This window comes from Lissotriton vulgaris, unplaced genomic scaffold (genome assembly GCF_964263255.1).
Source record: "Lissotriton vulgaris unplaced genomic scaffold, aLisVul1.2 SCAFFOLD_2163, whole genome shotgun sequence".
Lineage (NCBI taxonomy): Eukaryota > Metazoa > Chordata > Amphibia > Caudata > Salamandridae > Lissotriton > Lissotriton vulgaris.
In genome coordinates, this window is record NW_028249362.1 from 155,594 (window position 1) to 175,853 (window position 20,260).

Sequence of the window (20,260 nt, forward strand, 5' to 3'; positions counted from 1 at the left end):
GTTGGGCTCACTTTGCTCTTACCATGAAGGTGGGGAATGATGTTTGTGCCCCTCAAGGGTCAAGTTTTACTAGCTGGCATTGCATAAATTGTGAACAGATTAAACAATGTAATAAATGCATCTGCACTAAACAGAAGACATACATAATTAGGCATTGAAATCACAGAAAAACAACTGGAGTTGTGCGAACTGAGGTTAGCAAACCCGTTTTTGTATGTGCATCTAATACTTTTGGAACAGCTTTTAGAAGCCTTGTAATATGCATCACAATGACTGAAACCAATGCCACTTTGCATCCACCACCTCCAATCTAACCTGCGGCGTGACCCTAGGCTCCTTGCCTAGCCCCACACTCTCCAATGTCTCCAAATCCCTCTGCTTAACATTATCTCTTACTCCGACACCCAGTTCATCCTCTCCCTGTCCGATGATACCTCCAACGCACAGACTAAATTCATCATGTGCTTGTCGCAGTTGCAAACTAGATGAAGACCTACTGCTTAAAGCTCAAATCTGACAAAGCAGAAGTGGACCTGTTTCGAAAATACACCTCACTTTGGTCCTCAGCCTAGTGGCCCTCAGAAGTAGGATCCACTCCCATCCCTGCCAAACAAGCCAGGACCCAGCAATCATTATCAACAGTCAAATCTTGGAGACTAGTCAGGTCAACTCTGTCACTTCTTCCTGCTTCCACTCCTTCAAACTCCTTAGGCAAATCTTCAAATGGCTACTGCTCAACACCCTCTACACCACTCACCAGGCATTGATCACCAGCAAGATGGACCATGGAAAAGCACTATCTGTTGATTCAGCTCACCCAGAGACTCCAGGTTGTCCTGAACACAGCAGCCACACTCATGTTTAAACTCTTTTCCCACACTCACATTTCCACCCAACTTAAAGACATCTACTATCCCCCCGTTTCTCTATGGGCCCTTTTTCAATTGCACATGCACACGTACAAAGCACTGCATAACATAGGGCTACATACCTAAACTTCTGCATCAACTTCCACATAACTTTGAGACACCTCTGCTTCTCCAGCCTCCTACTCTGGAAAGTTCCCCACTCCCAAAGAGCCACAGAAAGTGACTAAGAATTTGTGTGCCTGTCTCCTAAAACGTGGAGTTTTCTCCCTCCGCACATCAGAGCCGCCGGCTCAGTCTAAAATTCGGCTAATAACTAGAAGCCTGGCTAATCCACTTGACCCCATCGGAGCAACTCCCATACTCCAAGCAGCAGCATACCCTCTCAGGAGAAATGCACACCATACAAATTCACATAACTCAAAATAACATAACATAAAATAGCATAACATAAGATACCATACCATTCAGTAGCGTATCATAACATAACATACTTTGTCCAGGAAAATCCTTTCAAATTTGTGATACATGATATAAATGGAGCTTTTACCAAATTTTAAAGCCGCTTTTGTTCTTGTGAAACCACTGTACATCAATTTGCGTCATCTATCCCCTCTCCTGCTTGCAGGCCTGATTTAAATTTTGGTGGACAAGATACTCCATCACAAACGTGACGGAGTAGCCATGTCTGTGAAATGCAAGTAGGCCCGCTCTATTGTGAATAAGGTCGACCAGCATGGCTGTGCTGGCAGTGCCCATGTTGGCTCCACTGACCAAAAGCTTACTTCGATGACCTGACTGAGTGCTGGCCATCAGAGTAAATGCATCACACCCCTGCCCTATTTGGGGAACACTTTGCTGTGGCATGGAGAAAATTTAAATAATGAACCTATCATGCTGTTATAAAACTTCCTGGTAATGGGGGTCATTAGATATTTCTTTTTAAAAACATACTCCCACTTTGAGAGTCCAACAAACTTTTGCAACCTTCAGAGAATCCGAGATGGTGTCAGTTCCTCTGAATATATAGAGATCTCCCCGGGCCTGCAGTGACCTCTAAATCCGTCAATTCCTAAAACAGGCCCAAAGTAACTGGTCATCACTGTTAATGTTGATATCACTGAGGCAAAGTGAAATCTATAATCTGGGGTGGGGGGATGCTGGAATTTGCACGTTTTATTTCCCGCTTATGCAGCAGATTTGGGGTTTATCTCTTGCTGTCTGGGCAAGAAAAGCTTTTTGTGGAATTGAGAGGGCCTGAGCAATGGATTATTCTTAATTATTAAGGTAAAGAGATTGCCCAAACCCCTGACAATACACTTCAAAGCAGTTTACCCCGCAGAGAGTCTGTGTAAGCACCTGTCTGCAGAGTCTTCCGGCGAGCTGTTTCCACACTCAAACTGTTCTGCTGCGGAAGTGTATTTGAAGTTCACTGTTAGGTGTGAGCCATTGTAATTAGTTTAATTTAATTGCCATTAAGTTCATCATAATTTCCTGGCTTTGACAGTGTCAAAGTCAGACAGCACAAAAAGTATTCTGTCTTGCAATCCTTGATGCATTAATGGGGAATACTTGTTTGACAGGACATTTTGGGGCAGATTTAGAAGCCCCTTGCGCCTCTTTTGCGCCGCCGTTGCGTCACTTTTGTGACGCAGCAGCGGCGTAAAAGATGCGCCATGGTGGGATTGGTGTCGTTACAACGCAGGCTATTACAATGCCTGCTGTTACAACGCGGTTTTTACATCGCATACCACTACAACGCATAGTGCTTTTAAGCGCTGGGTAGTGATTTATTTAATTTACTATTCCAACTCCAGTCCCCGTGGATAGTAGGGAAGGTGTTGGATAGTAAATTAAATATATTCCCTATCCTAGAGCGCCCCCCAGCGCAATGCGTTGTAATGGTTTGCGTTGTAATGGTTGCGTTGTAATGCTAGTGCGTTGTAATAAATGCGTTGTAAGTGATGTTCCCCGCCATGGTGCGGGGTATTAACAACGTGACGCATCTGGGAGATGCGTCACGTTGTAAAGCCCTGCACCATAAGGAGGCGTTCCTGCGCAGGAACGCCTCCTAAAAGTGGCTGAGTGAAATCTACATTTCACTCAGTCACTTTTAGGCCAATGCTGCGTCAAAACCCTGCGCCTGCTTGAAGCAGGCGTAAGGCTTGAGGCAGCATTGAAAGAATAGGCCCCCCCAGAGCATTGCTGGAGCTGCGTTGCGCTTGCAAAGCAACTCCAGCAATGCGTGACGCATCTGTGCCGATTTTGCCCCATGGTGCGCTGCATTGTAAATGCGGCACATCATGGGTGGTGGAGCTGCAGCGCATAATTACTGGCTCATCCCTGCTAATTTGCAGGGATGCGCCAGTAATTGTAAATCTGCCCCATTGTCTGCAGCCGCGGTCGGCAGTAGGAGTTCCTGCAGGGCGGTGACGTGAGGAGGGGGAGGGGCAGTGTGGGGGGTAGTAACTTATCGATTATGGAGTTTAACAGGTAAGTAAACATATAAATAAATAAAACGAATTTTGTTGCGCGTACTGTATCACCACATGCGATGCAGTGCCGCATTGAACTTCGTTTTATTTATTTATATGTTTACTTACCTATTAAACTTCGTAATCCATACATTACGATTCCCACCCTGCCCCTCCCCCTCCCCACATCACCGCCCTACAGGAACTCCTACTGCCGACCCACCGCAGCTGATTGTCTGTATTCCTCCCATTATCTAAATCCGCTGCAAACAGATCCATACATTTTTAAATGGCCCGCGGTTTCACCTCCGATCATCGTGGCTGGTACCATGGGATTTTTGGCTGTCCCTAATTCTATATTAAATTATTGCAATTAGCAAGAACTGTCTCACTCGTAAATGTGTACATTAGGCAAAGTTTAAACCCCATATATATGTCTAAATGTAGAAGGATCATGAAATATGCTCACAGGAAATTATCTCATCCGACTAATTTCAAATTTGACCCATTGGTATGACAGTTAATGAAAGGACATACAGGGAATGCTTCCATTATGTTTTTTTCTTGTTAAAACACAGGAGCACTGTACTGACCGTATCAGGAAAATGTTCTTCCACTTTAAAGAATCGCATGAAAATGATTCGATTTTATTGTGTTTCAGAACATGGCCTGTGGCAATCGATCCTCCCTCGGTGATTTCATCCTGTTGGGGTTTTTGAACTTTAATCCTTACCTACAGAACTCCATCTTTGTGCTCCTTCTTTTGGTCTACCTTGCAACGTTAACAGGCAATCTGATCATCATATTACTGGTATCCGTGGACACCATTCTCCAAACACCAATGTACCTTTTTCTCAGGAACTTATCTTTCTTGGAAGTCTGTTTCATTTCCACTACAGTCCCAGCAACTCTAATTGGCTTCAACCCAAGAAGGGCTAGAATTTCATTTATGGCCTGTTCTGTGCAGATGTTTCTGTTTCTCTCTATGGGGGTCACAGAGTGCCTTTTCCTTGCAGTGATGGCATATGACAGGCACATTGCTATTAGTAACCCCTTACGATACAATAACATCATTAGCCCAAGAGTGTGTGATAGTCTAATTATTCTTTCATGGCTGTGGGGGGCTCTTGTATCTACTGGACTGACTACCTTCATCTTCAGTTTGCCATATTGTGGGTCAAACGTCATCAACCACTTCTTTTGTGACATGCCAGCAGTACTACGTCAAGCTTCTTCAGATACCCTAATTAATGAGATTACATTATTTGTAGTTACCATTGTTGCTGGCATATGCCCTTTTGTACTGATCATTTTCTCTTATATAAATATCTTTTTAACTATCTTTAGGATGAGCAGCAGAGCGGGGAGGCACAGGGCTTTCTCCACCTGTGGGTCTCACCTCTTTTCGGTCTCTCTGTACTATGGCTCTGCAACGTGTATATATCTGCGGCTTACACCCAGTGACTCCCAAGAGCGTGACAAGCTGCTCTCACTTTTATACAGTGTTGTGACACCCATGCTGAACCCACTGATCTATAGTTTGAGAAATCAGGATGTTAAAAGTAGCTTAAAGAAACTAGTCAGAAGGCATGGTTTTGTCCAGAATAGCATGTTCTCTCCCACATGCATGACCAACAACCAGTTAAAAAGGTAGGCAAAGCAAAGCAATCAATGCAGAAGCTTAATAGGAATTCATATAGGAATATCACAAAAACTGCTTCTGTTCTGCTAGTTCTGGGTTCCCCTAATTTCATGAAACTTTGAAGGTACGGTGTGCATCCTTCTAGCAGGTGATACATAAGATTATGAATAAGGCTCCCAGTTTGCCGTTTTTACTGATTTTTACAGATAAATAAATATAGGTAAAAATATGTTTCCTGTGTGTATTCGTTTTTAAAAGTTGAAAAAAGTATAAAAATAGTGCAAATTCTTGAGATTGTCTTGCCATGCTGTCTTTCGTGAATTCCAGGCCAACAGCTGAGCTGGCTGGCAGACAGCATGGGCAGTTATTAAACAGGATGAGATTTACTTAAATAGAAGCATATGTTGATGTATATTTCAAGTATAATAGTAATATTTACCTGTGGGTGTAGTGTTTTGTTATGCTTGACTGCCTAATATGCTGAAATGTGACAGGAATCAAACCACAAAATAATTATGGGTAAAAAAGAATAAGATGGCCAACAAATAAATAGGGATGAATACAGACAGAAATGTTAAAAAAGAAATACCATAAAAATGGAACCCTAATTATAAATACAAAAATATTGGTGTTAGAACTGGGGGTCTCTAGTTGGCAGAGGTAGGTACCTTTGATCAAAGAGGGACCCTTGCTTCTAGTCAGGGTAAGGGGGTACACTTCTAAAATAACTCCTTCTCACCCCCTTGGTAGCTTGGCAAGAGCAGACAGGTTTATCTCAGAGGCAGTGTGTAAATCATATGTGAACACATACAGTAATACAGAGAAAACACTACACATGGACACCACACCAGTTCAGAAAAATAAGTAATCTTTACTTGATTTAACACAAGACCAAACGACAAAAATCCACAATACTGTAATCAAAAATAGACTTTAAAATGGTAGAAAGAGCTTAGTTCAATGGAGATGGTAATGCAACACTTTTCTCTCAAAGTACCTTGGATGCGTCAGGCAATACAAACAAAAGGGTGGTAGGGAAGGTGATGTGTCGGTTCTTTGCTTCGAGTGAGGTGATGCGTCGGTTCCTTACTGCAGCGCAGGGAAGGTGATGCATGAGTTCCTTACCGGAGAGGAGGTGATGCGTTGGTTTCTAACTGTGATCCGGTGCGATGCGACAAGATGGCGCCTAGATGCGACGATCCGGTGTGATGTGAGAAAATGGCGTCTTGATGCGATGTGACATCGTTAGATGTGATGCGTGCACGCCCGATGGGCATGCAGCGAACTCAGTAACTTTTGAGCCACGACAGGCCCTGTGAAACGCTTCTATGGTGATGCGACGGTGACCTCAACGCAGTGACACGCTTCTCCAGTGATGCAACACACTTTGTCAGTGATGCAACAGCAAGCAGCTGCAGCGGCGGCATGCTTCTTCGGCGATGCAACGGCAACTGCTGCGCTTCTCCTTGTTGCGTCGTGCTTCCAGCACCCAGCGACTCCAGTCTTCTCAGAGGGCCCAAACAACAGTAGGCACCTCACTGCAGGCAGAGTTCCACAGCAAAGGAATTCAGGGGAGCTGGGGGTGAAGTCTTGTATCCCTGAGACTTCAGGCAGGAGGCAAGCTCAGTTCAAGCTCTTGGAGATTCTTCTTCAAGATTGCAAAAGTACACACACAGTTCCTTTTCTCCTTTACTTGACATTAAAGTAACGATTGCAAGCCAACCCCAAGAGCACAGCACAGGGGCAGTCTCTCCTTCAGCTCCATTGGTTCTTCTCCTTGGCAAAGTTTGGTCTTGATTCCCATAAGTGATCTAAAGTTCTCGGGTCTGGGTTCCCCCTTTTATACACCATAATCCTTTGTCTCTGAAGGCAGAGAGTGTATGTACTTAGTCCAAACCAGTTCTGTGCAGTCCTGGAGTACTTTGTTTACAGGACTCCTTCTTTCCTTTGACAGTGTGGGCCAGGGTCATCAGAAACACTCCAGAAGGGGGAGCCAGCATTGTGGAAGACTGGCAAAGCCCTATTCAGGCCCAGGTGTTACCCCTCCCACCACTCTACATGCAGATAGGTCTGTTCAGCCCTGTGCTGACTCACCCTTTCTCATGGAGCCACCTCAGTCCCTGTCACTCACAAACCAGACATGGAATACACAACCTAGCAGAGGCAGGCTTGGATGGTTAGGCAAGAAAATACCTACTTTTTAAAAGTGGTATTTTCAAACACAGAATGTTAAAACCAACTTCACTAAAATATGTATTTTATCATTCTGAGCTCAGGCATACTAAACTCGAATTTCTACCTAGTTCCCTGAGTCAGTTAGGATTATAAGATGTTATAGTCAAACTGCCCATTCTGGCCTATGGGAACAGGTAGCCTTGTAATAGTGAAAAACGAAATTGGCTGTAATTCGCTATTATGACATGATACACACATCAGGGCATGTCATACATTTTTTTTACAATGTACCTTGCCCTTCGGCCTACCGAAGGGGTGACTATTATGTAAAAAAGGGAAGGTTTAGGGATTGGCAAGTGGGTGCACTTGCCAAGTTGACATGGCAGCCCCAGGCTGCAAACAGACTCTGCAATGGCATTTTACAAGTTGTTTCTGTGGGTAGCACAACCAGTGCTGCAAGCCCATCAGCAGCATTTGATTTACAGGCCCTGGGCACACATGGTGCACTATACTAGGATCCGACAAGTAAATGAAATGAACCAATCATGGAATCACTAATCATATTTCTTTTCATCAAATGGGGAAAGGATCACTTGTCCTGCGAAAAACTCAGGTCTGCAGATTGGTAACTGGGTGTCTCCCAATAAAATGACCCTCATACACGTGTGGTTTTGCTCTTGCTTGCTTACGTTAGCGGTATATGAGGTGTCCCCGCTTATATCACACGTACGTGCATAATCACTGGGTCAATTCATTCGTGTGCACCCTCCACCAGGAGGTTATACCTTAAGTTTTAAGGCAGTAGTGATCGTGGAAATGGAGTGATCACGGCAGTGGTGAGTGGTTTTAAAAAATAGTCCGGATTTCCAGTGCTTGGAAGTTTATTGAGTCTGGATTCAGTCTATTGTTAAAGGTAGGGAAGTTCGTGCTGCTGTGGAATCTGTTATGAATTCTAGCGCACTTAAAGGTCTAATAAAATGGTCGACATGTTTCAGCTGTGATTGACTATTTGTCAGATAGCTTTCTTCAGGACCAGGGAGTGAGAGTGGTGAATTAAGTGAAAGAATAGGTAAATAACAACCTGATTCTTCAAGTGATGAGAGGTCTCATTGTACCTGTAAATAGAAAGCACACAACAAAAAACAAAAAACAAAAAGGGAGAAAAGGGGAAAAGGAAATAGATAAAGTACAAATATGTACACATTCAAAATCACTTGATTTCGAATAAAGAAACTGTAAAATGGCAATACTTCGCGCAGAATCACTCTCATATCAGGCGTCAACTCATCCATTCCCATGCCTAAAACGGCGTGAGGTGATTGTGCTATACTGTTTCTCTGGTGCTCTTAACTCTTGCCGGTCATTGGTGTTTATACATTTCTCTCGCACGGTGATATTACATGCTTATTTCTAGGCACTCAGTGCTGCTAATGTGATGTTATCAAGGGTTTTGGTGCTGGTTGTGATTACGTCATCATTATCACGCGGTATGCATAACTCTCATTTTGCGTTTATTAAAGAGTTTATAGGGAAGGCAGGAGTTCTTTTTACTTCCTTCCGAGTTTTATTAATGGTTGGTGGTCAGGAAGCTTCGCCCAACCGATAGACGAAAAGCGCAAGTAAAACCTGTCCATACTAACGAATATTTTACTCCCTTTAGCGCTACCGTCTTCTTCAGGAAACCTCCCTCCCCTGATGAAGCAACTAGCTACTAAAAAAGAGGTAGGCACAATCCGCTGTCTTGTACAGTGACCCACGCCCAACCCGATAATAGCCACAGGTTCCTGACCACCAACCATTAATAAAACTCGGAAGGAAGTAAAAAGAACTCCCGCCTCCTCCATGCTTCCCTGTGCATGTACTGCATGACAAACAGCTAAAAACCCACAACAGAAAAAAGACTGCTCTTAATGGCATTTAGAGCGTGGATGTGCCAGTCTGCTCTGCTCCGGTCTGTAGCTCTATCCAGCTGAGCAGATCGGCAAGGTGGTTTTCCGCAGCTCCACTAGCTGTTCTCAACTACGACTTTGCCTCCAGCTTGAGTCTGTCTGCAGCAGGGAGCAGCATGGCTACCCAATGACCTGCTGCCCAGAAGGGATGTGGCAGAGCTGGAGAGATGGTGGCAGTGGCTGTAGGTGTCGAGACTCTTGCTGCTGCAGGTCAAAACACCACCAAACCCATGGGGGAAACAGTGAAGGTATCGGCATTGGCTCAGGCATCTGAGGCAGCCCCTGGCTTTCAATTAGGCAAACCAATTTTCCGACTGTCGCACTCTGGGAGGGCTGGCGGTCTACTCCAGTGCTGTAGATTTGAGGACTACACTCCGGGACCCGAGCTGACTGACATACTTATTGCAGGAGTGCAGGAGGGCTGGGGTGCCAAGGTCGGTCCCCGTCTTATCCTACTATTGGCGAAGATACCCCACTCTTCGAGTACCAGACGAGCATTGAGGGAGCTAGCCCTTCTTCCACCAATATCATTGTGAAAGACTCTGGACCCTCTGAGTTTGAGATGGCAGCCAGTGCTAACTCGGCATCTGCTACCCCGTGCCCTCTTGCTATCTAATGCTGTCCCTACATCATCCACATGTCCACACTCATGTATAAGCAGTACAAGTGTAAATATGCTAGATGATGTGGACTCAAACTGAATTCGTGGATGGTCCTTTGCCACAGAGTCCAATAGGCCTCGGAATTATGTACCAAGGGTACAACCTGCTGCATTGGCAGCTGCTCACTTCGCTTCAAAATCTCTGACTAGTGCTGAACCAAAACTCTCAGACCAGTGGAAGGAATCGAACAATCTGGTGGAGGCTGCCAAGTTCTATGCAGTACTGGGTAGTACTCCATTAGGGGACAAATCCTCATGAGGGAAAGGAGCCAAAGGAGCCAGAGATGCTAAAGGAAGTGGTAAAGGAGGGAAAGGACAAGGAGGTTTCAAACCTCCTTCCACTATTTCAGAGGAGCGATCTAAAAACCCTGCTTTGATTCTGACAAAGGTTGGCTGCAGCACCAGTCCTTTACGTAGATGGATGGCATCTAAGGGCGAAGTTAAAGCTATTGTCTCTTGACTGTCTAACCCCGGAAGAACATACATCTTAGTATGCTCTCCCAAAGGGGGGGAGTTACCCAACTCTACCATGCTGACTGCAATACTGTCACTTCTCATCCGGCTCAATCAGATGGACCTGACAGGACTCCAGATGGGACTTCTATTTTATTGGGCCATTCACCTCTACCTCCATTACCAACGGATCAACCTGACCCTATAGCAGGGTCGCCAACTGGCAGCTCGATATCTACTGACTTTGAGGAACCCTCTCCATCCAGAGTCTTACAGGCTCTAACCACCCAAAGAGCGGAGGCCCAAGAATACTATCTCCAAGCCAGTGCTGACAGTCAGGAGATCAATCAGACAACAAGGGATGTCACAACTAAGGTCACCTCAGTTTCTTTGGATGTCTCCAACCTGCAGCATTGTGTTGCAGCTGTTGAAGAAGTCAACAACTCTGTTGCAAGATTTGTTAGAAAGCAAGAGACCCAGAATATGCTTTTGCAGGAAAAAGTTGAGGACCTGGAAAAGTAGCAGTGCCAAAACAATCTGAGGGTCTCCATAAAGTGTCAGTCAGCAACAACAGGGAAGGCTGATGATTCCTTTCTGCATGCACAGGGGGGCGGGTCTCACTAGAATAGGCAGGGGATTGTCACCACTAGAGAGTAGCTCTATGTCATCTCTTTGGTGGGCTGTGGGGTGGTGGGGGAGGGAAAGGGTTAAATAGTCAGTCAATAGGTGAAAGCGTATATTCAGACAGAACTTGGCAGGAGGTCAGAACAAAGGGAAAGAAAGTCGAATTTAGACTATGTAATGTCTGACAGGAAGTATATGAGTTGGAACGTTGTGGGACTAAATCAAGCTAGAAAGTGGTGACTTATTCATGAGGCACTTCAGGCATTTAGACCACAGATACTCGGCTTAACCGAGATTCATCTGGCATATAAAGACAGATTTATTCTGTATGAAACTGCGGTTTGATGTGTTCATTTGTATCTCTCAGATAGCCTGAATACGGGGGTCTCTATATCAAACAATAAAAACATATCTGCTGTGGTTCTGCGCACCCAAGCTGACTCTAAAGGGAGATGGGCGATAGTTCATCTGTTGAATTTGGAGTTCAAAAACACGATCTGTGGGATGTATGGTCCCAGTTCTGAGAGGCCGATATTTTTTATCATCTATGTTCTGAACTGCTGAGATGGGATGGGGATCTGAAAGTCATGTTTTTTTTAAATTGTAATATGGATTATAAGATCGATACTACAAACAGTAAATGCTTGCTACAATGGGTAAGACCCAAGCCGCTATCTTCGGATTTATGCGTATTTATCAGCTTGATGATGCTTGGAGGACACTCTTACCAACGTCACCAGGGTTCACGTTCTATGCATCCCAGCACAAACAATACACACACATCGAAATCATTTTCATTAAGAGAGCATTCTTGGAAAATACATACATAAAGATCTGTCCTAAAATATTATCTGATCATAACCCTGTGATGCTAACATTACGGATGCAGTCAGGCGAAGGGATGCCTATCAGGATTTTTCATTCCCACTACATCTACTTAAGGATTGTGTGTAATTTAGAGCAGCACTGGTAGGGTATTTAGGAAATATTAAGGACACTGCCCCTGCCCCCGTGGTATTGGATTGTAAGGCTCCTGGAATACTTACCACTGCCTGTTGCTGATGAATCAGCACTGTTACAAAGAGATATACGGTAGCTGAGGTGGAGGATGCAATTAAGGCCCTGCACTCGGGCAAGGCGGCGGGTGATGTTACTATCCCACATGAGTTTTATAAAGTTTTCAGGGATAACCTGGCTCCTGAGTTTATGGAATTAATCACTTTTATCACTAATGTGGGGAAGCACAGGCTTCCTGTACTTTGGCTAACATCGTTGTGTTCCTTAAGAAGGGAAAACCCCTTGAAGATAGAGGTTTGTACCGTCTAAATTTTATTAATTCTGACGCCAAAATCTTCTCTAAAATTCTGGCTACACACTTGGCCTCCACCATTCTTTGGCTAGGCTCCATTCAACAGCACAGTTTCGTCCCTGGCAGAGATATTTTGGCTCATATCAACATCGCAGCCTTCGATTTATCTGCCATATTAAAAGCAAAGATTGGCATGATAATGTTAGACACTGAGAAGGCTTTTGATAGAGTAGTCTGGGAAGCACTCTGGGGCACTATGTCAGCATTTAGACTTGGTATTCAGTTTATTTCTTTGGTACAGAAACTCCACAAGAACCCAGTAGCTATAGTCAAGGTGAATGGTATGTCATTCATGTATTTCTCTGTCCAAAGGGGCGTACATCAGGGCGGCCCACTTTTCCGCTTGCTGTTTGGTCTCTAAATCAAGCCTTTTTTAAGACACCAGTTGCAGAATGTGGGGATACTCCCTGTGTGCTTAAACTCGCAAAGAATTTAAACTCATGGAATATGCAGACGACATTGCTGTCTTTTCTGCCAACCCTGTTGATGATATAGTCTTCATCACAGAAGAGGCAGAGCTCCTTGGTTCCTTCTCAGGTTACAAGCTAAACCTAGCTAAATACCAAACAATCCTTTTTCACCAGCCTAATTCTCTGCCATCGTCTCTAGGGGCTACTCGTATCTCAAAGAGAAAGCAAATTGTTAAGCATTGTCTTTTGAGTATTTCCACAAAAGGTAATAAAATGTGAGTAAGGCGTACATTTTTGGCAGTGGGAACAGTGATAGTGATTTATTGGACAAAAGAGAGGGCGAAAGGCTTTGAAACATAGAACAAAGGTTGGTTAGGGTGGGCATTGGCAGAAAAGCAACATGTCAGAGCCCCACAAAAAGGTGAGAAAGGGACCTATGGTGTTGCAAAATGAGCAGAAACTCTGAAATAGCTGGCAGATTGACCTGAACACCATCAATAGGAAAAAGGGAGAGATGGCATCAGATGATTAAAGTATTACGAAGGAAGTGAATTAAAAGCTAAAATCAATTTCAATAAATGTTTCTAGAAACATTTGGGGGAACCTGAGTAAATATATTTACAGAAACACAGACTTAGGTCTGGGGAGACAGATTTCAGCCATGATATGGTATGGCCGCTAGGGTTACGCATTTGATGATTTATGCATATTAGATCAAAGGAAAAAAGTTGACTTTGTATCAATGCTTAGTTCTCCACACCACTATTAATCATAATGTAATGCACAGGACCTCAATAAATATAATATTTAAAACAATAAGCCAAGAGATTTGGCCATGTGTCCGTCTGCTATATCTTGAGTGGGTGCATACATGGTCAGTTTTGCTTTCACATACAGCCATACAAATTGTGGTGGTATGTAAAAGCAAACTGCCAGGTGACTGCCAGATTTAGTTCCACTTGTATGTAGACATGTTTCGGTGGGAAACAGACGATTAAACCCCCTTCTTCAGGACGAACTGATAACTCCCACAAAGGATGTATCTAAACACAAGTTGCTTTTGGAAAATCCCAATGTGACCCACGGATACAGTGCATAGTTCCAAGATCATAAAAAGTTAATTGGTAAGAGTAAAGAGACTGTTTGTGATATATGATGCATCCTCACTGATCACTACATATACAGGGTATTTCAATTACCCGCATCTCCAGATCGCTCATCTCATACGAGTCAAGTTTCATCAATATGAAGAAGGTTGGGCTCTGTGTACCATCTTAATTTAGAGTCTGTGACTCCTGTGCCACAATCTTTAGATCAAGCCAAGAGTCTAGGCCAGTTCGACACTGCCACTCTTAGATGATAAATCTATTCACTTGTTTTTGAAAAAAATAAAAAGGGAAAAAAGGCAGATCTTTGGTGGAGCAGTGCTCCATATTTAAAATAGGTTATATCCTGTTTAAATCCTTACATGGGACTGGCCCAAAGTATATATCCTCAAAAATCCATAGGTACACTCCTCAGCGCATTTTAAGATCTATGCACATGAATATACTGGTGTTGTCAGGTTTTAACCGCAAACAAACAGGAGGTTCGCACTTCTTAATACAAGGACCCACATTTTGGAATGCCCTGCCACCTCCACTGAGACTAGAGACAGACCTCCTTCACTTCAGGAAGATGCAGAAGACCTAGCTCTTCAACCAAGCTTACAACTAGACCTGGACCATTTAATCAGTGACTCCAATGGAAAATACTAGCACCAAGAAACCTGTTGGTGAATGGGCGCTCTACAAATTCTCAATAACATAGCATAACATAACATATCATAACATAACATAACATAACATAACATAACATCGTTTCACCAAAATAGAAAATAGAATTTCATTTTAAGGGCTGTGCTTTTATTCTGGGGCCATTTTGATGTTTGTGAATTGATACTCCCAATTTAAGAACCTAGTTGTAAATACATGAAGGTTTTGAACTGCTCTTCAAAATTGTATGAAAAACTATTTTATTGTAAATCTGGTAAACTGATTCTCCATTCTCTGCTTTGTTCTTATTTTTGGGAAACATCGCGTTTCACCCCCCAACCCCCTAACATAACGCCTGTAACACTGTGATGACCAGCGGCCAAGCGGCATGATTTCATCCTGAGTCCATCCTCTGTGGCCTGCCTCTGACCCCGCACTGATGTGGAAGGAGTGTGTCCCATATTCCGCCCCATCCACCACCAGTCGCTGTAGAGCTTTCGGCAGTGATGTTCACAGCTGATATGCCATCACTGTACTCCCCAACTTGTGTCCGATACCAGAAATTCCCCAAAAAACATCCACAATATCAGAGTGGATAAAAGGCACATCTCTCCCTCATCCCTGCACACCTCCGGCAATATCGTTAGGAAACAGACCAATAGCTGCCACAAAATTGACTTGCTGGCCTTCGCCGCTGTGTCTTGTTCCCACGCCCAGCCCTCCAGGAGTCTACATCTCAGTTCCCCTGCTGATGGGGCATAGCCCCAAAACAATTTACCCATAAAGGAAATCCCAGCTAACTTCCCAGCAATGGTAACCCTCGACAGACCTCTGTCAATAAGATCTAATACATACTGTATTGTGTCCTCTGCCCGCAACCACCATTCAGCCTGCCGCTGTGCCCCTGAAAGCAAAAATCTCCACGCTATAAAGTACTTGACTCATGTGGATTCCACCAGTGACCCTACCACCAATTGTAACATCCAATGTTGCCTACATACCACAGATGTTGAGGTATGGACGTCAAGGTCTTGTCGGCATTCTTTGCCAGCCCACAGAATCTATCCCACTGTAAACAAGACAAAGCATCCGCAATATCATCCCTGGCAGATTGGCAATTGACAATTTCAACAACATCCATGTTATCTACCGGAAACATCACTCTTTTGTCTGCCAGTTCCTCCGCCAGAGCGTCACCGCAACCACCAGGGGAAAAAGCTCCAGAAACGCAATGCTCCTGCTTCTGTTGAGCCATTGGGCTGGCTAGGGTTCTGCACACCACCTCCCTTGCCAATAAAGTCCAAAACCTAGGCTACCCAAAGCATCAGAAAAAAATTGAATGTCCCACTCCATGTCTCCAACCCTTGCCAACGGAACCCCATGGAAAGACTGCAAAAACACACCTCAAATCCGCAAGTCTTCCTTGAGCCCAGCTGTACTTGATGGTGAGGTAACTGTTTTAAAAATAAAGTTTGTTCCAATCTCCTGCAAAATGTTTTCAAGCCCTGAATACTCTACAAGCAAAGTTAAGGAGCCCCAACAGGACCTGAACCTCCTTGACTTTGACTTTCTTGCATGGCAGCATGTCGTTCAACAATGCCAGCATCTTGACTTTTTTATCCTGAGGTAAGCATGCCTCTATTTTCACTAGGAGCAGGTGGCAAATTCCGTTCTGCTAACGGAACTTGCAAAATGTTGGCATTTCCGCGTGGAATGCAAATATGTCAAAACTTCCGCAATTTGCGGCGAAACGGAATTCGGGGGCATGAGGTATTTTTAAACCTCACCAGGAAGCACTTGCAGGAGCCTAAGTAGAAGCTCAAATTCAGTAACTCATTAACCAGCCCCAAAAAATCGTGAGCCCCAAAAAATGGGTCGCCAAGAGGGTATTGTTGAAGTTTGCACAGTCACTTCGTGGACATCGAACATCGCGAAAACCCCCTGTCCATGGAAAAAGTATTACCAGGTGTGTTTGTCCAACTCAAACCAACTAAGACTTCCACTACCAGAATGCACTGTTTTGCTACGGGAAAATAAAAGTACTGGTGCATGTTTGAAGGATCACTCAGTGCAACTGAAAACCCCTTCTTCATTCAGTCCATTGTATGCCTCTTATTGAAACTGCAAGCCGGTGCTGTAGGTCGCCAGCACGCAGCACTGGCTGCGTGCACCCCTTCCCAAGTTGCAACGTGGTGCAGGTGCGCTGAGAGAGCGTGAGGCACCCACAGCCCGCACTGCGCGGCCGGGCCCCAGGATCTGTAGGCAGTGCACAGCCCAGCCCAGCCCCCTGCTCTGAGCCCAGGAGGGAGGTTTCAGTCCAGCATGCCACCGGCTCTGTGTGGTATATTAATAGCAGCAGGCTTTATTCATCTTTCCGAAGACTTCGCCCAAGAGGACTCCAGATTGCAGGGTAAATAGCAAAGTAGTGCCCAAGACCCGGTGATTACATCCCATTCAGCTTTCATATGCAGGAAAGGGAGGGATGCTGTGCAGTAGAACGCGGCTACTTGTAGCCTTATTGCTAATGTAGGTGATACATTAATATACATTGCTGTGATTTAGCCAAGTAGGAAAAGCACTATACATTTACCCAACGAGGTAGCACTTACTGATTACTTAGCCAGCAGAAAGTACTCCAGTAGAGTAGAGGTATTGCAGAAGACGGTGGCATCTTCTTGGATACATTTGCAGGGCAGGATTCATTCTGGCTGGCACGATGCTCGTCTGCCCCTGAGAGTGACCCTGCATAGATTATAATGGGTGCAGCAAAATGTCTGTGAGCACGCAAAATGTTGCATGCTCGTGGAGATTTCTTACCGTTTCGTGGATGTTTGCTTAAGGCAACTCCGCAAATTCCGCCCACCCCTAATTTTCACAGAATCAATCTTGATTCCGAAAAAATGACAGCTCTCTGCTAGGGCCCATCTTCTTCTCCAGGGCCAGCGGCACCCCAAGTTCAGCTCTTAGAAACTTTCCAGTGCTTCCTGGCAGCCTGCAGACCTGGGTAAATTCCCAAAGAAAACATCATCCACGTAATGTATGTCCAACTGGTGCCCTATGCACCAAGAAAAAAGCCACAGCAGAAACGTGCTGAAACATTTGAACAAGCCGCACCAAATTGGAAAGGCTTTGTCCACATACTACTTTCCTTAAAAGTGGATACCCAAGAGCTGAAAATCATCTGGGTGGACCGGAACCAGCCAAAACGTAGATTTAATGTCACATTTTGCCATTCGTGCTCCTGTGCCTCCCGCCACAACTAGTGACAAGGCCATGTCAACTGAGGAATAGGACACTGTTGCTGCATCCTTGGCAATTAAATCATTACCTGATCCTCCTTTCTGCCATGACAAATGCTGGATCAGTTTAAATTGGCCCCCCTTTTTTTTGGAGACTACACCAATTGGAGATATAACCAAATTGTCCATTGGCCAATCATAGAAAGGGCCCGCCATCCTACCTTACCTCACCTCTTTGTCAATGTTGTCCTGTACTGCCTGTCTGTGTTCTGTGGCTGAGTGCAAACTATCCACTCAACTCCTGCCCTGCACTCCTGGGTAACCCAACTGAAACCACACCCAAAACCCCTCCCCAAAACACTTACTGCTCCCTGACGCTCATAGCACTCCAGACAGAACTCCAGCCTGTCCATCTTAACTGGAGTATGAGCCCTGTGTCCTACCCCCCCTATGCCCCCTTACCCCCCCAAATTCCCAAGAACTGTTGATGGAGTCCCCCTGGATTCCCTCCAGGCTTCTTCCACTGACTTCCTCCCTGGTGGGTACCACCCTATTCCCCAAAGCAATTGACCAGGGGGGCGCCCCTCCATTTTCAATATTCATGGCAGAATTTAAAATACTTGCACATGCACAGCCCCTTATTAAAGTCCCAGCAATTTCCCCTGGCTCCAGGCTGGCTCTTCCTTGTTCCCCCATCACTCCCCCGGTGGGTCACTCTTGAAAGGGCTGGTAAATTATGGGCAAACCACTTGCCGTGAAAATTGTCTTGCCCCCTTTCGCTGACCTCATAATGTGTTACCACAGGTCGCTAACTTATTTTCCCCATTTGGAGAGTGGAACGTGACTGCCAGGTTTGGAGTGGGATAGGAGACTTTATATGGAATCAAGATATAGATTTCTTCGAATAGATATCTATTTCCTTACAGAAAGGAGAATTTAAAAGTTCTTGGTGAAGGATTCATGGATGTTTTATGTGTTTATTTATTTATATATTTCTTTATAGAAGTATTTACTGCTAGAGCTTACTTACACCTGTGGACATCATGATGCTCGTACAGCCAGGGACACATCTGAAACAGAATAAAGGGGAAAGAGAAAGAGAAGGAAGCCTTCACCTGTTTACAAATCATTGCAAGCATTTCATTTTAGTGGTTTTAGAGGCTGTTGCATAAACTACTAGCTTTGTTTTCATACCCACATATGTGACAAGAGTGAACTTAGTTCAATGCATTCATCACTTGAACGTGTGGTTTCTAAGGTTATCATTATTATCCTAAATATTTAACAACAACAGTGTATTTAAAAGTCAAACCACACCCCAGAACATAATATTTAGTTTCTAATCAGGATAAAAACATACAGATGTAACTGTTTGCTTTGTGGTCATCTAAGGGAGACACCTGTGGCAGTCAGGGAGGTGCAGGGGGAAATAGAATGATGCTTAGAAAATGAATGCTGATGTGCTCCTATGGCAGATACAAGGTCTAGTGGGAAATAGAATAATCCTTAGAAAATGAATGCTGATGTGTGTTGTGCACCTATGATAGGCAGAGGGTCCAGGAGAAAATTTAATAATAATACTTAAAAACAAATGATGTTGTGTGGCTGGGCGCCTATGGCAGGCAGGTGGTGGATGGATGATGAGAACATCTTTAAAAAAAATACTATACAAAAATGTTAAAAAAATTAAAAAAGAAACAAATAATTAAAAGAAAATAATTAAAAGAAAATATTGAAAGAAAATTGAAAGAAAAAATATAACAAAAAGATTTATTGTTGGTGTGCTAGGGTATACTAGGAGGCTATCATAAACCCATGAAGAGGCAAGGGGTACAGGTGGAAAATGTAAAAGAAATGCATAGAATATATAACTGTTAATATACAAATACTATAATGATCCTAGGCATAATATTAAACTGATATTAGAGAAAAGTAAAAAAAATGAACAAATACAAAAAGGCACAGCCCTCTCATCTTTCTTTGAAAACTGGAAATAAATGGTGGCTGTACAAAATGTCCACCAACTACATGATCAAACAACAACAGCGAGCAAGGAGGCATGGCCATAACAAAGAACACATGCAGGAGTATGGCAAAAGCACACTGGCGGGCTGCAGAAAATTCCCACGAACCACTTCGTCAATCAGGAAGCAAGGAGGTATGACCAAAACAAAGAACACATGCAGGCCTATGGGAAAACCAAACTGGGTTTCAACACAAATTGGACACCAACCACATGAACAAACAACAACAGCAAGCAAGGAGGCATGGTCACAACAAAGAACACATGCAGACCTATGGCTAAAGCACACTGGCTGGCTACCCACAATGGACACCAACCAAATGGTGAAGCAGCAAGCCAGGAGGCATGGCCACAACAAATAACACATGCAGGTCAATGGCAAAAGTATACCAGCTGGCTACACAAAACGGCTACAGACCACATTGCCAAAAAGCAAACAAGGAGGCCTGGCCGCACATTTGCTGGCTACACAAAATGGACATGGACCACATGGTCAATCAGCAAACATGGATGCGTGGCTATAAGAAATAACAAATTCAGGCCTATTGCAAAAGCATACTGTCTGGCTTCACAAAAATGGCCATGGACCACATGGTCAAACAACTGTAAGCAACGAGGCAT

General features: G+C 44.2%; 1 protein-coding gene across 1 annotated transcript; it reads left to right on the top strand.

The window, feature by feature from the left end:
* Positions 1-4,004: 4,004 nt before the first annotated feature.
* Positions 4,005-4,994, top strand: LOC147663587 (olfactory receptor 2D2-like). The gene has a single exon (XM_086950340.1). The coding sequence runs from the start codon at positions 4,005-4,007 to the stop codon at positions 4,992-4,994; it is 990 nt and encodes a 329-aa protein (XP_086806466.1).
* Positions 4,995-20,260: the final 15,266 nt, after the last annotated feature.

Coding starts and splice junctions, on each gene's coding strand:
- LOC147663587 (XM_086950340.1), top strand. CDS start 4,005: ATGGCCTGTGGCAATCGATCCTCCCTCGGTGATTTCATCCTGTTGGGG.